Raw genomic sequence first — 21,683 nt, 5'->3', positions numbered from 1 at the left:
CAGGGATTTACAGTTGTAGCCAAAAGTAACTTGACTGGTACTGCGGTTTTTCCGTATGTGTTTAATTTACTTCATTTACTTTCAGTGATTATAAAAGCAAGGTAATCAAGTTAAAACAATTGCTTTCACGCATTCTGTTTGCCGTTGGTTCTCTTTTATTATTGATCCATGAACAGTGGGGCTTTTGCTGCTCCCTTAAAGCCCAAAATCACTCTGTCATACAGGTTGTGGCATGTTTAGTTTTTTTTTTGTGTCAGCTGGATCATAATAGAAATGCAAGAGAATCCTCAGTTACAAGCAAGACATTTTTACAAAGCTATATAAATGTACAAGGTCAGCAAAAAAACATAATGAATGATCATGTTTTATTACTGTTAAAATGATCTTGTTTCTTATTTTTTTCATAATCAAGCAGCCTAACATTCCTGTTCTGACGTAATCTGATGACTATGAGATTTTACATAAACAAAATAATACAGAAAACAATTAGGAAATCTATTAAGACAACAGCAAGGTGCAGCTGTTACTGGTTCCCAAACAGGAGAAAACACACTGTTGTTGATGAGCAATTACTGTCATGGGAAGGCACTCAAACACTGATGAACTTCTGAACTTGGTGTCTCCAAACTACTCCAGCTGCCCCATAGACACCAGTACAGAAGTGAAGCAGTGAAACTAAAAGTGACCCTATTTTTGATTCTCATAGATGTGTGCATGAAACTGCTCTCAGTGGCTCAACTGTGTCAACAAGAGTGATGTCTTTTTTTCAATTTCCTCTTAACATCACCATGGCGACTTTAACAGCCACTCAAAACTTACATCTGATGGACATGTGATCTATATATAGCTACAACCTGTTTCCAAACACTTACTTTATTAACTTTTTTCAGTTGGGAAGCACAGCTTCAGCCATCCCACATTGTCTAGTTCACTGTTGTTTGTGAGTTTTCAAAAATTATTTTAAAATATAATTCTCCCCAGCATTGAAGTTGCAAGACAAGTGTGCTTTTTTTTCTTGCTTTTCTCACAGCAACAAGTTTGTAACATTGTTAACATGCTTGGATGGAAATGTCTTCATGTCTTGCCTCTTGAACACATTAACATTCTCTTGATCTATCAAACATTCTGCCTTTGAATTGACATTCATGACAAAACACTTTGATGTTTGCTCTCACTTTAACGCCACACGATTGCTGGATCAACTCGAGATCTATTTTAATTCAGGCTAAATGTAGACGATGCTCTCAGCTTTAAACACATAAAGATAATCTGCTATACTGATATATTAGCAGAAGGCATATCTTTCTTTCTTTCTTTCTTTCTTTCTTTCTTTCTTTCTTTCTTTCTTTCTTTCTTTCTTTGTTTATTTATTTATTTATTTATTGATTTATTTATTTATGTGGGGTCTTTTATTTTCATTTGAAGATGTTTAGGGACTAGATTGGGTTGGTTTATGTGCCACTTTCGGCCCTCAGGCCATGTTTTTCCTTGGTGTGGGTTGGGATTGGTGTGGATATTTTTTGGTTTCAACTCAGATGAGGAAATGACCGAAAAAAGTTTTGGGAAGCACTGTAGAGGGATGCACTCTTGATGCTGCGAGTCCCCTTGTGTGGATTTCATGTGTTAGAAAGTGTAAGTGACATTTCTCACTGAACACCACATTGCTGTCCAGTGAACATTATTCAGTGATTAAATACAAGTTGAACTTTGTCTTCATTGCAAAAAGACTGAGTGCAGCAAAAAGCTCAGTTGATATAACAGACGATGTTGGAATATACAGGAGGTAATTCAAGGATTAAAGAGGCTTGTTGGGCTCCTTTATTCCCTCCAGATGAGTTGTGTATCTGTGCAGCTAAATTACACAGATTTGAGCACTTAGTGGTGGTCAGCTTTGGGACAGTGGGGCTGCTTCATGCTGGTCGTGACTTGTGTGTTGACTCAACTTGGTTGTGCTGGAGTCTGGAGTGCCTTACATCTGCAAAGCTGTAATGGGACACAGACATCTGGAACTGCAACCCTGCTAACATCATCATTGTCCCCTTGTGGGAACAGGGTTTGTGCTTTGTACTCAGTGACTGCTAAGTGAGTGTTCCGTGTCCAGGCTGATAGTTGAGAGAAGCAAGTGTGAGACGTGTTGCGAGCTTACAAAATAAATCAGATGGGAGAGTGTTGCGATTGCTCTTTAGTCACACCCAATTGTTGCACGTCCTTCTCAGTAAAATTAAGTTCTCCCAATTCTTCTGTTCGGCGAAAGCAGAACCTGCTCTCTTCTGTTCTTCCTTCTCTCTTTTCTTGCTTCCTCTCCCTCCCTCTCTCTTGCTCTCTTTGCAACATGATCACTGTTGCATGGTGTGCTGAAAACAGTCGCCTCTGACTCGTAGGGCTGCTGCGGTTCAGCTTGTTGCACATGACAGGAAGCAGAGCAGCTGTGTTGGGTGCAGGGGCAGCACAGCAGCTCTGTGTAATGATTTGAGCAGATTTGTAGGTGTTGCATTTTGCCATTGGTTAGTTGTAGCTCTGTGTCTTTAAAACAAACAAACAAACAAAAAGATGCACAGAGAAACATACTTATAGTCACGTTTCATGAGTTCCAGTATGGAAAGGAAGTTTTGGTTAGATTAAATGCCAGGCAAGGTTTATGTGGACAACTGACAGAGTTGGGATCTGGTGGAAAAAAGAACATGTACATGTATCTAGCTCATTTCACAGGCCAAATTAAATTATTGGTTAAAGAACTCTGAAGGGACAATTTTCATTCCATGACTGACTAGTGCACAGATACCAGCATATTCAAGGAGAATTCAACCCTGGAAATATAACTGAACTTATTCCCCTCAGCCAAACTCTGTTCAAATTCACATACCCTTATATGTAATGCTAAAAGTGATTCAAAACCTTCTAAAAATACCAAACATATCAGCATATCAGCAATAACAGACTTTCCAGATTTGACAAATTGGTGGCGAAAGGCCTTGAGCACACAAGTTAACCAACAAGTCAGTGGCCACTATGAATGAGATCCAGAGTTCCTTAGAGGAGATTGTAGAGCGTTACAGATGGACGTGACAGCCTGCAGGAAATTTACCTGTGGCTTCTAAATGATTCTCAGATCACGAGGAGCAATTTCTCCTGATCTGATGAAACCTTTTCATTTTTAATATTTCACTACAATTCCGAACAGCTTGCGAGGAAGCAACCAAGCGCTGAATATCAGTTCGTTAATGACATCCATGCAGTCAAACGTGGCGGTGGCAGTATCATGCTATGGGCTTTTCTCTGACAACAGTCAGAGACAGATGACCTGAGCTAATACAAAGCAAACAGGAGTGAAAACAAAAAAACAACGATCTGTGAGCTGTTCTGGACACGTTAACCCTTATATCATCTCTGTAAGGCCACCTGAAAATTGCTGTGCTCTGACGCTCCTCATCCAACTTTGTCCAGCTTGAATATTTCTGTCAAGAGGAAGCGGTTAAACTTCCAAAGCCTTGTTGGATCATTTAAAAGTGACTTGAGGCTGTTGTTGCTGCTAACGGTCTGAATACTGAAGGAAATGGGATATTTTGAGTAATAAATGCTAAATTTATCATATTTTAAACTGCTCTGATACAGTTCTAATTACATTTTTATTGTGTTAATGTTACTGACATCTCATACTGTCAGTTAGCAGGAAACTTTTTGTACAAACGAGAGAAAATTATTTTCTAACTATACTATAATGTTGTAAGTTATATTGTTAAATATTTCCAGAACTTTTGTCCAGTTTAACTGCACACATTAACAGTTGCAGTAACTGTTTTAGGGGGAAAGAAATAGGCAGCAGCCAGACAACTGCTTTTCAAACTTTCTTGCTCCGCCCACTCAACCAGCAGTTCATCAGAAAAACAAAGCTCTGCTTCTCAGCTGCATAACGCTTAGATGGAACTATGACCAACACAAGGTGGAAAATCACTGTCATTTTCTTCCTGCTGTGGAGCAAGATCAGCTCTTTGTTCGCTTCTTGTGCTAAGCAAGGAATCACATTCTGCGGTGGTGACTCTGTAATGTTGTACAGAAGCTGATCAAGTCCATACAGCTTGATTTGCTCTGCTTGAGTCCAACAGCTCAGCCGAGGCTTATTGGCTAAGCTACTCATCATTTTCTCTGCTCAGATTGAGCTTAAAGTAGCACTTTCTTGGAATTAAATTTGAATCTCTCCAAGTGGTTTAGTTTTTTTTTTTAAACTTGTGATCACGTGTTGACCTCATTGAGGAAGGCTTGATTTTAAGTCTGCAGACACCTTTAAGACATATTGCTCAGTCATATCATTCACTTCTCTATGAAACTCAAAACAGGAAATGTTGATACTTAGCTGTGGCATTTGTTACAGCTCTTTTGTTACATTACTACATATGTACAAATCTATCAAATTACTTTTCATACACTGCCCTTTTTTTGTATCTTTCAGTTTTATTCCTCTTGTCATCTTCTGCTTAATTTTGTGTATCCGCCCATGATTCTCTGAGTAACTGTTTTCCAGCATTGTGAGTCTTCTAAACTTTGTGGTTGCTTCTGATCTTTTGTGGCTTTGCTGTACCATGGGTGATGAAAAGGTCTCGGGATGAACACTTGGAAACTGCTTTGAAACAGCATGAGTTTACAGAGCTCACAAAAGCCACAGTGAAGACAAAAAATACACATTCAAATATAAAAGAAATGGCTTCTTTTAAATGACATGCATTGTCCTTTCCGTCTTCCCCTCTCAGGAGCAGCCAAAGATCATTGAACCGCTCGACTATGAGGCTGTGGTGTTTCAGAGAAAGGCTCAGATCCACAGTGACCCCCACAGAGACCTGCTCCTCTGCCCCGTTGATGATGTATCGGTGAGTTTTTTCTTTTTTTTTTTGTTGTTTTTAAAAAAATAAATAATTCTCCTCGTCTTCATCATCAACATGATCTTATAACCCACAGTTGCAGTTTTCAGCTACCTGAGGTTTTGAGGGTGTCGCTTTTACAGCTATTGAGAGCTATTAAAACTGCAATGTTTCCACATTCATATGTGAAAGTGAAAAGGTTTTTAATTTCTGCTTGAGGTAGTTCAAATTCTCAACAGATTTTGTGTAATAGTGGCAGGAGTCACTCATAATGGCTCACATTAAACAGCTCACATTAAACAGCTCACAAATGGAAACCAAAGGCTAAAGTCAAAACAGGTGTTTCTCATCAACCTAATCAACACCCACCATGTCTAAGTGAACAAGTACACAGAGCAAGACTGAAGATCCTCCAGTCAATCATAGAGCAACTTTTGGACCCATCCAACTCACAACAAGGAAGCAAAAGACAAGGCGCCCCGCGTGTGGTTAAAGGACGACCAAAGAGATCCCCAAGACAGCACAGTCACACGCAGCGCTGTGTCAAGTTTCACTTACTTCCTGTCTAATTTCAGTTTTAAGTGAAGGTCTTTCATTTGCAGTGACTAATAAGATGAATGCCCTTAATTTAAAGGTTGATGCAGACAGGTCTATGAGACAACTTTTTGTTGAGACATTTTATTTTTCTCCCATACGCAATAGTGCCTCTTATACTAGACAACAGTCACATCAGATTAAAGTAGACGAAGTGGACTTACAAAAACAGCATCCCTTTATATCAAAGTTTCTATTTTGCCCCACAACCAAAGTCATGCAAATGAGAAATCTAATAAATTGGCTGGGAAAGATCTGGAGGAAAATTATAAGAAAAAAAAAAAAGATAAAGCCCCTAAATATTCACATATAACAGCTGATGAGAGGAATTAATTAAAACAACTGGAGAAGAGGCAGGCATTTTTTTCCCTGAGTAATCATCATCCAGTTCCTGCTGTCATCTACAGTCTTCCCAAGATTCACAAACATGCTACAAACCACCACTTAGAGCAATTGCAGATTTTGTGGAAAATGGATTTTGTGAAAAATGTTCCTTCTTACTTTAGAGACAAAAAGGATGTACTAAATTATTAGAAAGATTGTGCCTTTAATCAGAACACCACATTTGTTTCTATTGATGTGGAGAATGTGTGTAGTAGTTTCCCCCATGATGAGGCTTTGGCTTCTATTCCTTTCTATCTATCCAAGAGCTCAACACAGAGTCCTCCAAACACATTTTTTTTAAACTGTTGCATCTTGTCCTCAGATGCAATGTTATGCAGTGTGAATCCAACTGATACGAACAACAGGCTGCACAGCTATGAGTTTAACAGTGGCACCCTCTATGGCCACATTGGTTTCAGGAAACAGGAGGAAGCTGTTAAACAAGATTATAAAAGCAATTCTTATCATTCAAAAGTAAACATGTACAAATTTACTTATGAATAGAGTGAATAACAAATACATTCCTGCTGGTCAGTTTTTGAGACTCAGACTTAATTTTTCAAGCTCGTAAGATTATTTCATAAAAAAAAAACCATAATTTAAAGAAAGAGGTTACTCATGTTATTTTATCCAGAGAGACATACAACGAGAAGATACCACCCCTCATTTGGAGTTATTATCGAATACTGAGAAAAGAAAAACTTTGGATCCTGTTTGTTTTTACACTGAATATAATCACTGCAAAATGAGTAAGTAAGACCTCCTCATCCCATATTTTGCCTTTAACATAAACAAAGAAAAAATCTTGTTGTGAAAGTACATCATAGTTTTCTGGACCAGAACAAAATGAGATCCACGCATGCGTTATACAAAAGCTTTCCACTCAAAACACCTGTGCTGACATCTCTTCAGCAAGCAACCAAATCAGCGTCTTTTTTCTGACTCCAACAGGAACAAATTACCATAAGGTATCACCGTCTAAAGAAAGCTTTCCATCAATAATCTGTTTACTGTCCCATCACAGCAGGCCCAGTTATTTCTGCGTCAGTTCAGGCGTCTCATTAGCACAATCCAGCCAGCAACCTCTGCTTTGTATTTACTGCTGTTTAGTGGCACATCTTGATACATGTCTACTTTTTTATCTTCGTTCTGAGAGGATGAAGAGCTGTCGTTATTAGATATTTGATGTATACGTGTTGCTGTGTATCTTACTGTGTTTATATGAATGCAGGAGTCCCAGATTTCCAGGCAGAGGAGGACTGTTGTTCCCGCAGTACCTCAGAATGCCGAGTGGGAGGCCAGGAGTCTGTTTGCCAAAGAGGTACCGTAATCCTGCAGACTCACGTGTATGACTGAGCAGCACATTTACACATTTACAATAACGCTAATAAGGACAATGAAGCCGTTTTCTTAATGATAATCAACTCCATACAAAACAGAAAGAAAATGATGCAGTCTTCATTATTCTCTCAACAACCATGAACTGGGGTTTCTTAATTTTGTTTAATTTAATCTCAGGAAGAAAAAAGAAACAGTATGCAGAGTTCAGTAGTAAACATATGGTGCCGTGATGAAATACTACATTAGCAATGAAAAACAGACTCCTCTTCTGGCTCGATTTGAACACACTCTGCTGTTCTGCCAGGCTTTAAATCTGTGTTCATTAGCCAGATTTCATGTCTGTGATACAGCATGGAACAACTGTCTTAGGGATTGTTAAAACTGACCCAGGCTTGCTCAATGTTTTTCAAACAAAGGTCCATTCAGTTGGCTTGACTTAAAATTTCTGCATATTTCTATTTCACATTGAATGAAGAATTAATGTCTACTGTGGAAACTATCTTGAATGCTACCAAACGGAAGACAAAGATGAAGTAAAGCCATCTTCTGCTTCTTTGCAAAGTTGTTTTGGGTTGGAAAACGAGTCACAACAAGCAAGAAACTTCTTCACAAAAGGGAACTAAGTGCTAATAAACACATATGAAGTGTGTGTGTACACATGTGTTTTTGTGTATGTGCAGATAGACCTATATTGATGTAAAAAAAAAAAAAAGCTGAAGTTTTTATGTTTAAGGACATTTTTGAAAAAAAAAAATCATTGGTCGTCACCAGGTCTTAAAATGAGGTAAATACCAGCATTTGAAAAGTCCACCCTACCTGCTTCCATAGGAACTAGGAGGGTAAGTAGCAGCCAGCTACTACTTATCAAATGCATTTGAAATAATTTAAATGTGAGCACCTCTATGAAGGCATAGGATTTGTCAGTTTGCATTAACACAATGCCAAGGAGGGAAGACATCAGCAGTGATCTTAGAGAAGCAATTGTTGCTGCCTATGAATCTGGAAAGGGTTATAAGACCATTTCCAAACCATTTGGAGTCCATCATGCTGCACTGACAGCTCAAATTTGCCTGAAACTGCGTCATGCAACATGACAGCAATTCCAAGCACAGCAGCAAATGATTGAATGACAGAATGACTGAAAAGAAAAGAATTAAGGTGTTGCAATGGTCCAGTCAAAGTCCAGATCTGAACTGGATTGAAATGCTGTGGTTGGACCTTATGGGCTGTACAGAAACCGATCCTCAAACAGAAAATGATTATGTTGAGTTATTGATGCTAAATGTGGTTCCAAGAGCTGTTGAATTATGTCGTATACATAGTGGTTTACACACTGCTTCTGCATTTTTGCTTAGTTTTTGTTAATTAATAAGGCAGTGTAATTTGTCATGTGTTGTTTATCTATGGTTGTATTTATATAACCTTATCAGATGTTTTTTTTTTTAATTATGTCCTGACATTTAAAACCTTAGAATGGAAAGAGGATGTACTTTCCTCCTCACATGACTGTATTTCCTGGCATGCTTGTTGTATGTGAGTGTAGCTGCTGCTAATCTTTCTCTCTGTGTTGACCTGTTTGACAGTGCATCAAGATGTACAACACGGACTGGCATGTTATCAACTACAAATACGAGGCTTACTCGGGTGACTTCCGCATGTTACCAAAGTAAGAAAGATAAAACCAAAACTGATTGAAAAGAATTAAAAATGTGCTTTGGGTATATGTAAAAATTCAGATTAGGGGTCAGAGTTTGTGCAAAGTAACGTCACATTTTTTAAGCAGGTCTTTACTACCCAGTATTTATTGAAGATGTACACAGGATTTACTCTGTTGACATGAATCTGATGGATAGTGACCTACAACTAGTGACATTATGTTGTTACATCTCTAAAGCTTCAGAGAGGAAAAGTTGTACAGAAATTGAAATGACCGCAGACTTTGGCTGCATTTTCCTCCACACAACAGGAGTAGCAGCAGAGGAAATCATTTTCACTGCTGACATCATTTAGAGAAACATTCATAACAGTTATTTCCAAATATCTTTAAAATTTCAGAAAATAATATCTGTAATGCAAAAAAAAAAAAAAAAAGGCAGATTTATTAATTGACAATCTTTGTCTGGCTTTTTAAAGCAAAGGCCTGAAGACAGACAAGCTGCCAGCTCACGTGTTTGAGATCGATGAAGACGCCAAGGACGAGGTGAGTGGAAGGGCCTGAGTGTTGTTACATCACAGACATCGATCGCTGCAGGGAGGGTGAGTTGTCTGCTAATGTCGAACCCATCCGTTTATGGACAGATAGCTCCATAAGTATCAGCGAGGCTTTTAGTGATGTCCCATAAATCTCTTACTCAGGAATTAGGTTTTAAACAGCTTTGAATCAAAGACATATACAGAAATACTCAGATTTGGCTTGTTGAACATGCTCCACTTTCCTGGTAATTTAAGCAAAGATATGCTCTTTGCTCACTCAGTGTTTTCCAGCACATATAGTGAAATGGGAACTGGGCTGGGAAGAGCCTGGACGACTTATGGTCTGTCAGTCCTCTGAAAATGAACGATAGCCAGTGAAACCAGAACCCTTACTTGTCCTATAAATAGCTCTCATAGATCCTCTGCCCTCTCCGCTCCGGCTGGATGTGGATAAACTTAGACAGAGAAGATGTTTAATTGAAGGAAAATAAATGCTGCAGGACTACCAGGCTGGGAAGAGTGGGAAGAAGATGATGGCCCCATTACTTCTCAAAACAGCACATGTTCTCTTCCATCACCATCATCAGTTAGAAGTAAAAAGGTCTGCTTTTACAAGTCCTGTATGTAACCTTTACAGGAAAATAATAGTTAATCCATAATATTGCTGTTAGATGGGAATACAGGCAGAAATAGTTGTGGTGGCTGGAAACCCCTCTGGTCTGGGAGGCGAGAATAACCTTGAGAGTCCTGCAGGAGGACAGCAGCCAGCCAATCAGCTTACAGGACGAAGGGGACATTTAGAGGACTAAACATGTCAAGAGGAATATGCTACCCCCCCTTTGTGAGAGCAAAATACACACAAGCCTGCACACCCTCTACCTTACCCATTCAGTGTCATGGTATGTGTGCCAGCTAATGAGGCGTCTGTGTTCTTTAAATTCCTATGAGAGACTGAATGCTTGACTCCCAGCTCACACGTGTGTTTGAGAATGAGTGTACTCACTAAGAGACTAGTCCCTTGAGAAGAAAGTCCCAAGATGGATACAGTATGAGATAGAGAGGTAACCCTGACAGAACTGAGTCTGGATGATGACTTCCTTATAGGAAATTAACCAAGCAGTGGCTGGAATGTGATCAGAACTGATGGCACCTTACACTCACTGAACTGCAATATGTTTATGTAAAGATACAAAACATTTCTTAGAGACCAGTTGCTTATGAGAAAATAATTATTGGAAACAAGGTTTTTGAGACTGTGTACAGCCCTGTGAATATCAATTATGTTTGATTTCCTGATGTTTTTGTTTGTCAGGACACATCATCACTGTGCTCCCAGAGGGGAGGTATCATGAAGCAGGGCTGGCTTCAGAAAGCCAACATCAACAGCAGTCTGTCTGTCTCCATGAGGGTGAGTCCACACCAGTCTGTCATTATAACGTAGCCGCAGCCAAAGAAACCATAACATGTAGGCATCAGAACACAGGTAGGCAGACAATAAAGGGACGTTGGCCTCCAGTACATCTGTATTTAGCTTCAGCTTAAGTTTTCCAGAACTACACTCGCATATTTACAACTTCTGCCAATAGTGTAAATTCAAACAACACCAAAAGCACATCATGAATGACCATAAAAATTGTCAAAATATAAATGTAATGAAAGAAATAAAATATTGTCATATGTGCAAAGTCTAATTTTACTGTGTAGAATCTTTAAGACTGTCTCATCAAAAGGACAACGTAAATAAGGGGAACATAAATGGAAGCAGTTCCACATGCATTTAGAAGCCACTTTCTTATACTGCTCTGTACTGTAATGTCCCTTACTCACTGTCCTTTGCTGTGAATTGCAGGTGTTCAAAAGAAGGTACTTCTACCTGTCTCAGCTCCCTGATGGCTCTTACATCCTCAACTCTTACAAGGATGAGAAGAACTGCAAGGAAACCAAAGGATCCATCTATCTGGACTCCTGTATAGATGTTGTTCAGGTACACCTGTGGCAGAAAACTGTCAAATGCACAGATAAGAATACGGCAGCAACTTTTTATTAGTTTTATCCACTGCACCATGTCTTATTTAACTGAACTCACTGTGAGTACTTCCTTCAAGTACTCAATGTGTGTTTTTCGTTCTTGGCATGAGCTCCCACCCTCGAGAATGTGAGTGTGTTTCGCAGTCTCGCCTGACTCTGGGGGCTTTTTGCAGCTTTTATTGGGCAGATTTACTGCATTCCACTGACTTGGTTTAAAAAAAAAATGCTTGCTCTAGCGGATTGTGAGGGGCCTACTGCTGTTGGCTTATGGCACAGGATGGTACCTCATTTGTGTCTGCGCTGACTGGCGAGGCTGCCAGGGAGCTTTCAGTTCAATGAGCACACTCAGTAGATGAACCAGCAGAGAGAGGAGGCTCATTCTGTTTAATGGGTTTGATGTAGAAGCCAGTGTTTTGCATGCAAACCAGGTTTTCCACCTGTTAGTCTTGGCTAAATAATTCTGAAAATCTGTTTGTTTTTAAATTCATATTTGAATCCCTTTTTGAAAAGATTTTGAAACTCACCGCTATGCGCCGAGTCAGCTCTAACAATTTATCCTTTGCTCTTAATATAGTGTTGTACTGCTCAGTGTTTGACTGCTTCCCGACAGTGTTGTGTTTTATGCCTCCAGAAGCCATATGCTAGCAAAAGATAAAGAAATATTATCACTTTCTCAGAGTCCTAAGATGCGGCGCAATGGCTTTGAGCTGAAGATGCAAGACCGCTACAGCCACTTCCTGGCTGCAGACAGTGAAGCAGAGATGGAGGACTGGGTGGCCACGCTCAAACAGGCTCTGCAGAGCAGCACAGAGCCTGTCCAGGACAAGAAGAACGGAGCAGAGTCTCTGGACTGTGCTGCAGGTTAGCTCTACACCCACATCTTAAAACTATGGAGGTTCATATTTCAGTTGACTTGGTATTTATAGTCTTAGTGGTTACATTTCTATTCATGTCATGGTCTATTTGATGAAATGATGATGAAACAAAACCTTTAATCCAGAAACAAAGGCACTCAGGGTTACTGAAATCATTCTCCCTGGTAGTCCAAAAAAAAAATCTCTGAGCATTACACCTGTAGCTGCTGCCAATACAGAAATGTCACAACAGCTAAAATATGTTAAGATGTGGAGGTGTAAGTAAATCAAAGCTGAATCTGAGGATTGTTTCCAGTTTTAATTTGATTCTGCTGATTATTTATTTAGTTGCTAAATCATTGACTCAGTTGTTTGGGTTCAGTTGAGGATGAATGCCAGCAGCTTTTATTCACTTTGTGCATGTCCTGCCAGCACTCTGTAGGATTTTTCAGTGAAACCCAAGAGGCCTGGCTTGGTCAGATGCCTCCTAGTTACTGATGAGAGATTGGGAGACTGTCCAGAAACATGTCGGATGAGTTCACTTTGTCCACTGGTTATCCTTTGGGAGTCAGCAGAATGCCACAGCGTCTTATTTTTTTCTTTAATTTGGTAATGTTAGCATATCTATCAGAGAAGACAAAGATTCAGACAGCCACTGAGGGAGGCTTTTAGGAAATGCTGAGTCAGAGGAGCTTTATTGTAGTGAAGCACTTTGAGTGGTCAGTTAGACTAGAAAAGCGCTATACAAGTACAAGTCCATTTATTGAGCCTGACTTGTGTCTTTTTTTCTTGAACATGCTGATTACTTCTGCTGATGCTTGATCTCTGTTTCGTTCCGTCAGATGATGACACTGTCAGCCAAGGTAAAGGTGAGAGCCTGCAGGAGAGTCAGGGGCGCAGCTTGCACACTGAACTCATGAAGGTATGATGCAAATGTGTGAATCTGTTAATTTCATGCATATGCATTTGATTGACATGGTTTGTTTACCACAAATGTCGTTTATTTGTGCAGTTTAATTTTTTATACCCGTCACTACACAGTTATTACAGATGATAGTAATGAAATGGAAAGATGGGGAAAAAAGCTTGGCTGCAACAGTGTTCCTTCCACATGCACTCTGCTGCTTTGATATGTCTGTAACCCAGAGCTACACACTGACAACAAAGCCCTCTGTACTCTGTGCTGCTGTTTCCATTCGTCTGCTCCGGGCCTCTCCAGCACAGCTTTTCTCTCTCGATTCGAAAGATCACTTGGGTTTGTCTGCAGGGTGTATACAGTGTGAGCAGAAATGGATTAAGGCTTTTACCATGACCTGACGGTTTGATTTGTTTGCCCTTTTTCCTCCCTTTGTCTGTTGACTGTATCTGACTCTCTTGTGTGCTTCTGTTTGTGTTGCTGCAAGTGTGAGCTTCCTTCTTTTTTTTAAGATACTGCTCTGTTTTCCTATCACGCTAGAATTTCAGTCATATTGCCAAGATGAGAAAAGCTTAACAAAAAAGAGTAAAAGATGAAGCATAGAAACAGGGTAGAGGGTGAAGTGCTTAAGGTGACAATATAAATGAATTTCTTAAAAAAGGAAGGAACACTAATTACATTTCTGTGCACTTTGTCTGCAGTATGCGAGGGAGACAGACCAACTCAATAAGATCAACAGAAATGAGGGCAGACAAAAGCTATTCTCCCTGGATCCTGAAACACAGGTAAAGAAAATTCTTCTTACAGCACTCGCTTTTCCTGTATATTATTTATTTGACTATTGATCCTGTCTCTTTGATCTAACCTCCTCCCTCCCACCATTTACACGGTTTCCTCCTCTCTTCCCTCCTGTCTGATATCCAGAGGCTGGACTTCTCTGGCATAGAGCCAGACGTGAAGCCATTCGAGGAGCGCTTTGGCCGACGCATCATGGTCAGCTGCCATGACCTCACATTCAATCTGCAGGGCTGCGTTAATGAGAAGGCCGACGGGATCCTCACTAATGTACGCCATTGCCCTAATTCTACACCAGTCATTTGAATTATTTCATTCATTTCTGTGCCTCAGCTGTTCTTACTACTAAATATAAACAAATTGCACTGCAGAACTGCACAATAAAACAAAGACTACAATACAGAATTACTTTCCATGAAGTCTCTAACAGGCTGTGTTTGTAAAGATGGTGACCTTTAATCTGAGCCTGGATTTTGGAACTTTCTGCCAGAGAATGTGAGGTGACATGCTGGCTCGCAACATGTTAAAATACACTGATAATACTGGCAGTCTCTATGCATATTTTTATAGGGCTAGGTTTATACCACACCTAAAAGTTCATTTTTAGAAGTTATCACAAAAATGTTCAAAGCAGTTGGAAACAAGCAACAGGAAGGAAGAATCCTTGTGATTTTTCTATGCAAGCACCGACTTTTAACCACAAAACACTGCTTACTTTCTCCCACCATACATTTCCATCCATCTTCACCCTCTGCAGTGCTGCCCCAAATAATAAGTGTTCATAATTCATGTTGGTCTGAGTGGAAGCAACAGAAATAACCAGGTCGAAAAAGAATGATGCAACTGGATATCATTTTAAGACCTTCCCCACGTACTGTGTTGTGGAAGGTCCAAATTACCTAACAGTTCCACACAGTGATGTTTTAAACTGCTCTGAGTGAATAAAGACATAAGCTGATGCAAAAAATTCACAATGTGAAAATGCCGACTGTGTAATGAATGAAGAGGTTTTAAGTTAGTCCTCTTCCATAGCCTGTATAAAAGAGGCTGGCAGGAGAAATAATCACTCATATTTGTGGTTTGGAAGCAGCACACACTCCCCCTCTTTCCTTTCCTTTTTTTTTCTTTCCATTCAGAAATGTTCACTGACCCATTCTGGCATAAATGAGCAGCCTGTCAGGAACATGTGGGTGAGGAAGCATGTTGGAGGAAACATTTGCTTTCAAACTGGGCATCAACTCATACTTGTGACATACTGAAAGAGTGTAAATGTTTGTGCCGATATTTGTTTTTCAATTAGTTATCTAAATGTATTTGTACAATACAGCACTGTGACTATTTCAGATAAAACAGAACAATGACCCAATGAAAACCATTATAATGGTTCTGGTCAGGGAGGTTGAAGCTTAGCGCAGACTCAGTCGAGTTTTGGACATATTTCTGCCACAAAATGTACATAATGAAGCTCAGACTAAAATAAAAAACAAGTGCATCAAAACACACATTAATGCAGGTGCTATTAGTGCCTAATTGTTTCAGATCTATTCAAATGTTGTGGTCTTAGAATGCAAAACTTGTTTCCGATAAAGCAGCTAATATGATAAAGTACAATAAAAAAATAAAATAGAGCCCTATCTACAGCTGTTTGTAAGGTAAGAGGAGAATAAAGATGGCTGTGCATTGAAGAAGCAGTAATCAGTTAAACAATCTGTAGAAAAACAGCAAAGTAAAAACAGACAATAGAGACAGAAGTGCAAAGGAGGCAATATGAATTGAAATATTTACATTGCGTGTTCATCTGTTACATAGCAGTGAGCTGCTGTTCAGTGTTAAAGTGAATGGTAGGAATTGTTTCCTGAAGTGTTCTTTCTGACAGCAGAACTGATGGGATGGATTGTCCAATATGAAGAGTTGTTTGTTTAATTATTTCCTGCCCCTAACTGACTCAAAAACGTCCAGGTTCTGTTCTGTTATTTTTCTGTCCTTATGGAGGAGTTTAATAAATCTACTGATATCTCTTACACTGATGCTGCTACCCCAGCAAACCACAGCACTTTAGATGGCACTCCAGAAATCTCCAGTTTCTTATTGCACACGCTGAAGATCTGAGCTTCCTTTACTTAAAAACAGCTTCAGGGGGAAGTGATCATCTGAAACATGACAAGAAATAGATCAAGGGACATTTGAACTAACACTGTGGAGTGTTGGCAATCTTTAACGATGTCCCTGTTGAATCTTAGGTGGAACCATTCTTCATCAGCCTTGCTCTGTTCGACATCTCCAAGAGCTGTAAGATCTCGGCCGACTTCCATGTGGACCTGAACCCACCTTGCGTCCGGGAGATGTTGACAGACACCTCTGGCCAAATCTCTCCTTCATCTGACTCAGATGGTGGAGGAGGAGGAGTCAGGGAGGCAGTAAGAGGAGGGGTGATGGTGAACGGAGACTCGGGGAAAGGGAATGGCCTGCCTGTTCTGCAGAGGGTGTCGGAGGCTCTGCTGCGTTTGCCCACACAGGTAATAATTTGACTGTATTAAGACAGCTTCCTGATTGAGGAAATGACTGAAGCTGAGTCACACATAGTGTACAGCCAGTCAGGAATGGGTGTGACACTTGAATGTGTGAATCAGTGTGAATCAGTGCTTCTTGTGATTGGTTGTAAACGATTTTGTTTGCTTAAAAAAAGTCCTGACAGTAATGGCCTCATACTAGAGGAACTTTAGAATTTATAGGAGACATCTGTTTGTTAATAAAATGTCTCTGTCATGCTTTTTTCAAAGTACCACAGAGAAACATGACAACTGCCCTCTTACAACCATGTTTCTATAGCTCTTTTCATAACAACCAGTTTTAGGGGATGAAGTAAACTACTCAACTCCACTTTCTTCCACAGCGTCTGTCCAATAAAAGCATATTTTAGCCCCCCCCCCCCCCCCCCCCCCCCTCCAAGAAACTGCATAGGATAAAGTGGGTATGGAAAGTGAATGAATGAACTCTTAAATTACATTATAACGTATGAAAAAGCAGACCGTTCCTAACCCCAGAGCTCATACTAGCACACACAGAAAACTGATTAAAAAATAAATAAATCTAAAAAAAAACCTGACTGGCAGTATCTCAAATTTGCAGTTGCACTGTTAACAGCTGATACTGATCCCTGTTTCAGGCACAGTCTTGACATGAGTCAAGTGTTGACTTGGTCTATGTTGTTAAAACACTACACTGCAGATTCAGAAGACGCAAAATTATAATGATCATATTTCAAAGTTAAAATCCAATCAAACTTTATTTATAAAACACATTTAAAACAACAGAGTTGACCCAAAGTGTTATACAGTCAAAATATGCATTTACATGCATACATGAAACACAGACGTACAAATGCAAAAATAGAAATCACCGACAGAATAAGTAAAACAACAACTAGAAAGTTAAGAAAAACAAATGTGATTTTAAAAGAGATTTGACAACGGGAAGAAAGGGAGCCTGCCTAACATCTAAAGGCAATTTGTTCCAAAGTTTGGGAGCCGTGATTGCAAATTCCCAATCACCTCTGAGCTTCAACTTAGTTTTTGGGAGATCAACAGACCTTAGGGACTGAGAGGGAACATAAAGCTGAAGCAAGTCAGAAAGGTAGGGTGGAGTGAGACCATTCAGCCGATGGAGAGCAGACAGAATAGGTGAAATATGCTCATGTCTGATGAACATTAGCTGTTTATAACAAAGCAAGAGAAAAAGAATCTCAGCTTCCCACTTCTGAGGTTCAGCCGTTAGTTGTGGGTTTGCCCCGTCGAGCTTCGGAAACGTCCTCACAGAACCGTGAGGAGACAAACTGCTGAACTGTCGTCTGCTGTGTAACCCTGCTCAGCTGTTCTGGGTTGACTGCAGCTGGCCCGGTGATGAATGAGTGATGGAGTTCTGAACTTGAATATATGAAGAATATGTTTTTCACTGCCCCTACTCCCCTCGTCGAAAACCATTTTGTTATTTCCAGATGATGCGTGCATATCACTCAAGAATCATTGTGAGATGTTTAGCTCATTCAGCTAAAGTTTGCAAGTGATAGTAGTGTTGCTTTGGTTTGCTGTTTTGTTTTTTTATGTGAGCTACATTTTCGGTGTTGTAAGCTTTAAGTCTGCCCACTTCTGTCTACTGTATTTTAACTCTGGAGTATATGTAGTAGAGAAAAAAAGTCCACGTGTGAGTGTTACTTTTGGCTCAGGCCTTGAGTAAACTTCTGCAGGTGTTGTGAGGTCACCACATTCTCCATCTGCTCTTCACCCCAGCTGTTTGGTCTTTTCTTATGATGAGTCACTCAGCAGGACCTGTGTCTGGTGTAAATTAGTAGCTGTTACTCAGGTGCTCACTTTCTATTTCCATGACAAGAAACCTGAGTTGACTATCAAGACAGCAGGTTGAAAAGCAGAAGTTAAGAGCAGGTTCTATTTGACTTTCATGTGTACACTTCATGGACCAAATGTTAGCCGACCAACATCTGTGAAAGCTCCACACCAGCAGGACAGACATGTCCACACTCGCATACATCACATGAATGCTAACATAGCAGGTTCCATCTCTATGATTAGAGTTCTGTTTTAGCTTGGCAGACCACAGTTTAATTTAGGTGCGCTGGGTGTGGTCCAACAGCACAGCCTCCACCTCCTCCATCTCTCCACTGCGTCAGCAGTAGCTCCAAGGACACATCTGTGCCAGCTCATTACATAATTCATAAATCTAATTCATGTGTTCTGGTTGTATGATGCTTGCGGAAACGAGGAAGTATAATGTTAGAATGTTGCAACCACACTGTAGAAAATGTTTGATAATAGATTGTAAGCAACAAATTGTGAGGTGGATGATGGAAACCAAAAGCAGCTGTGTGGTTGTATCAGTGCTGTGAAAATGAGTTAATAAAGGCAGATAGTGGAGGATGGATAGGCTGATGACTTTAGGTGTAACCCAGCTGTTAGAGCATGTTAGTCTCTTCTAGAGTGGATTTTCAGTATTAATCTGCTGTGTGTGATATCTGCTGATATTTTGAGATGCTGTCAGAGACCTCAGCTGCTCCTTTATTTAAACTGCTCTGTTTTATTTCCGATGAACTTTAATACATTCTTCCTGCTGCTTCTTTTTACGGTTTTGCTTCTGTTCTCAGAAACCTCTATGGAGCTTTTATCAATAAATTTATCAGTGTGATTAAACATAGAACATAGCCAGCGTGAATGAAATTTAGTTGTTGTTTTGTTTTTTGTTGTTAATTTGAAATGACAATTGAAGCTTAAAGACAGCCCCATAACTCCAGAACAAAAATAGATTTGGCCCCATGTGGTTTTCCTGTATAGCCTCAGCTACTTCCCCTGCACTGGCTTCTCAGTAAAGCGGGGGGTGAATTAAAAAGTGAAATGTGTTTCAGGTTTGAATTACTGTTGACATCTAGTTTGGAGAAAGTTGTTTCTCTTTAAATCTATGTATCCATCAAGTTAGCAGCTCCCATTTTTATATTCTTTGTGGAAAAACTCCTGAAGGAGGCTTGTAATAAAAGAAACGTTCACTGTGTGTTAAATCATGATACCATGCATACTAAGTGACTTAATCCCAAAACTAATAATCTTTCTCATTTGTTTTCTCTCTTATTCTTACAGGGTATCTTTTCAGTGACCAACCCACATGCAGATATCTTCTTGGTGGCCCATGTGGAGAAGGTGTTGCAGAATGGCATCACACACTGCGCTGAGCCGTACATCAAGACTTCTGATGTCACCAAGGTCTGCCCCTTTTGTTTACCACATTTGAACACACACATGAGAGTGGTTTTGATTTCGTGTTTACTATGTGTCTTCTCCCACGTCTCCACAGACGGCTCAGAAGGTGCTAAAAGCTGCCAAACAGACATGCCAACGCTTGGGGCAGTACAGGATGCCATTTGCTTGGGCAGCTAAGTAAGAGAGGAATAATTCATGAGTCAAAATATCAGCTGTTAATGAATCTGTTTGGACTCAAGCTTGCAAGATCTCATGCATACACATGCAATGATATCAATAATTTAAGGGTATGAAGTGGATTTTAGGACATAGAAGTTTCTCGTTCAGTTTCAAACATCCTCTAAATACTTCTGGAAAGGATGGAAAATAGGGATTCACTTGATATAATTTTGTTTATATCTATGTCAATCAAATTCTTGGTGCAAATATTGAATCTAAGGGCTCTTATACACCAAACTGATGTCAAGACCCAGCAGCAATGGCAGAACCCCTACTGTGTTTCCTCATATCACCAGCTGGTGGGAAAAAAAAAACTTAGACTTAAACACATCATCAATAGTTAAGTTTTAGAATCCAACATAGGATTATCTCAGTTATTTGATTATTTTGCATGTTTTTATTAAAAATGTACACTTCTTGCATAAAAAGGATTAAGTTGTCATCACGTCAACATTCAACAGAGTTCAGTCACAACACTGAACAGCAGTGAACTCTCTCTCTGACAGACCAGTCGCTGATTCAACATGTTTAATTAGCCCAAAAATGTCTTGTAAAGTAGTCTTATTGCCTCAAAATGATCCAATTTAGTATTATATTTTTGAGAAAATGCCACGTCGGATCTGATGAGTCGGTATAGTATCTGAGACAAACTCTGCTGTCCTCTGTGATCTGATCCAGGCAGGTGTTCAAAGACGCCCAGGGCAGCCTGGACATGGATGGGAAGTTTTCTCCTCTTTATCGTCAGGACAGCAGCAAAATCTCCACAGACGACCTCATCAAGCTCCTGGCCGACATCAGGAAGTGAGTAATAAGAACGCCTGCTGTAGTTAAGCTCAGTCATGTGGGAGTTAGAAGTCATTCCTTGGAAGTTCATATTTGATATGGAAGGAGGGCTGCACCATTTATTGTGATTGTTTCTTCATATTTGTAATCTGTTCTTCCTCTTCAGACCTGAGAAGAGCAAACTTCAGACCATCCCTGGACAGCTTAATGTCACAATTGAATGTGTCCCACCTGATTTCTCAAGTATGTTCCCATTTCCACTCCCTTTAGGCCAGTTTGTCTCTCAGTCAGTTGAACGGTCATCATACTGTAAAATTAAAACAAATAACCAATAACAACAAATAAAAATACAAATAACTATTCTTGAATTTTATTGCAGAAATTCCAATAATTGCATTGAACAAACTAAAGCTATTAAAGCTAAAGTTAAATGTTTCTCTAATTTTGGTGATGATTGACCATAGCATGTACCTCTGATTCCTAGAAAGCACTTTGTCATCTCTTGTGCATCTACAGCTTCACTTGTTTCTGCTGCTCATTTGAAGAATAAAGAGAAAGCCTGAATTTCTCTGATCAAGATTATGATCAAACAATAGCAACGCATGCAGAGATAAAACCTGTGGTGTTGTCACAGAACATGTATCATGTCATGTAAAACCTTTTCTGGGTTACAACAGATGGGAGCTTAATAAGGAGGTCACATTTTTCGGTTATCAAGTGTTTTCACACAGAACAGTAAGACGATGATGTCACAGAGTTTAAAATCAGCCTCCATCAGTCACAGTACTTGTGAAGTCTTGCCAGGAATTACTTCAAATAACCATAAATTGGATCTAACTGTAATTTTTTTTTGTGTGACTCAAAGCTTTGTTCTTTGTATTTTCATGCTTTCAGCTGTTTTTGTAATGAATAGTGATATGTGAGTTTGAGCTGTAAGGGGTAGATGTAGAGTTGGTTCTTT

The 21,683-nt window shown here is 39.7% G+C and overlaps 1 protein-coding gene across 2 annotated transcripts in view; it reads left to right on the top strand.

Moving 5' to 3' along the window:
* The window catches only part of dock11 (dedicator of cytokinesis 11), a 62,680-nt gene that overhangs the window by 2,629 nt on the left and 38,368 nt on the right, over positions 1-21,683 (top strand). For both annotated transcript variants that reach the window (XM_072375828.1, XM_072375827.1), the window contains exons 2-16: positions 4,746-4,862; positions 7,063-7,152; positions 8,756-8,838; positions 9,306-9,372; positions 10,678-10,773; positions 11,215-11,349; positions 12,071-12,254; positions 13,090-13,169; positions 13,865-13,948; positions 14,088-14,228; positions 16,199-16,474; positions 19,601-19,723; positions 19,815-19,897; positions 20,618-20,740; positions 20,889-20,965. In XM_072375828.1, coding sequence (XP_072231929.1) covers positions 4,746-4,862; positions 7,063-7,152; positions 8,756-8,838; positions 9,306-9,372; positions 10,678-10,773; positions 11,215-11,349; positions 12,071-12,254; positions 13,090-13,169; positions 13,865-13,948; positions 14,088-14,228; positions 16,199-16,474; positions 19,601-19,723; positions 19,815-19,897; positions 20,618-20,740; positions 20,889-20,965 — 1,759 coding nt within the window. The remainder of the gene's footprint in view (positions 1-4,745; positions 4,863-7,062; positions 7,153-8,755; positions 8,839-9,305; positions 9,373-10,677; positions 10,774-11,214; positions 11,350-12,070; positions 12,255-13,089; positions 13,170-13,864; positions 13,949-14,087; positions 14,229-16,198; positions 16,475-19,600; positions 19,724-19,814; positions 19,898-20,617; positions 20,741-20,888; positions 20,966-21,683) is intronic.

The sequence above is a fragment of the Leuresthes tenuis genome, unplaced genomic scaffold (assembly GCF_036924035.1).
Source record: "Leuresthes tenuis unplaced genomic scaffold, fLeuTen1.0.hap1 SCAF_22, whole genome shotgun sequence".
Lineage (NCBI taxonomy): Eukaryota > Metazoa > Chordata > Actinopteri > Atheriniformes > Atherinopsidae > Leuresthes > Leuresthes tenuis.
The sequence above is the reverse complement of the archived record's forward strand: the minus strand, read 5'-3'. Positions and strand labels throughout refer to the sequence as shown.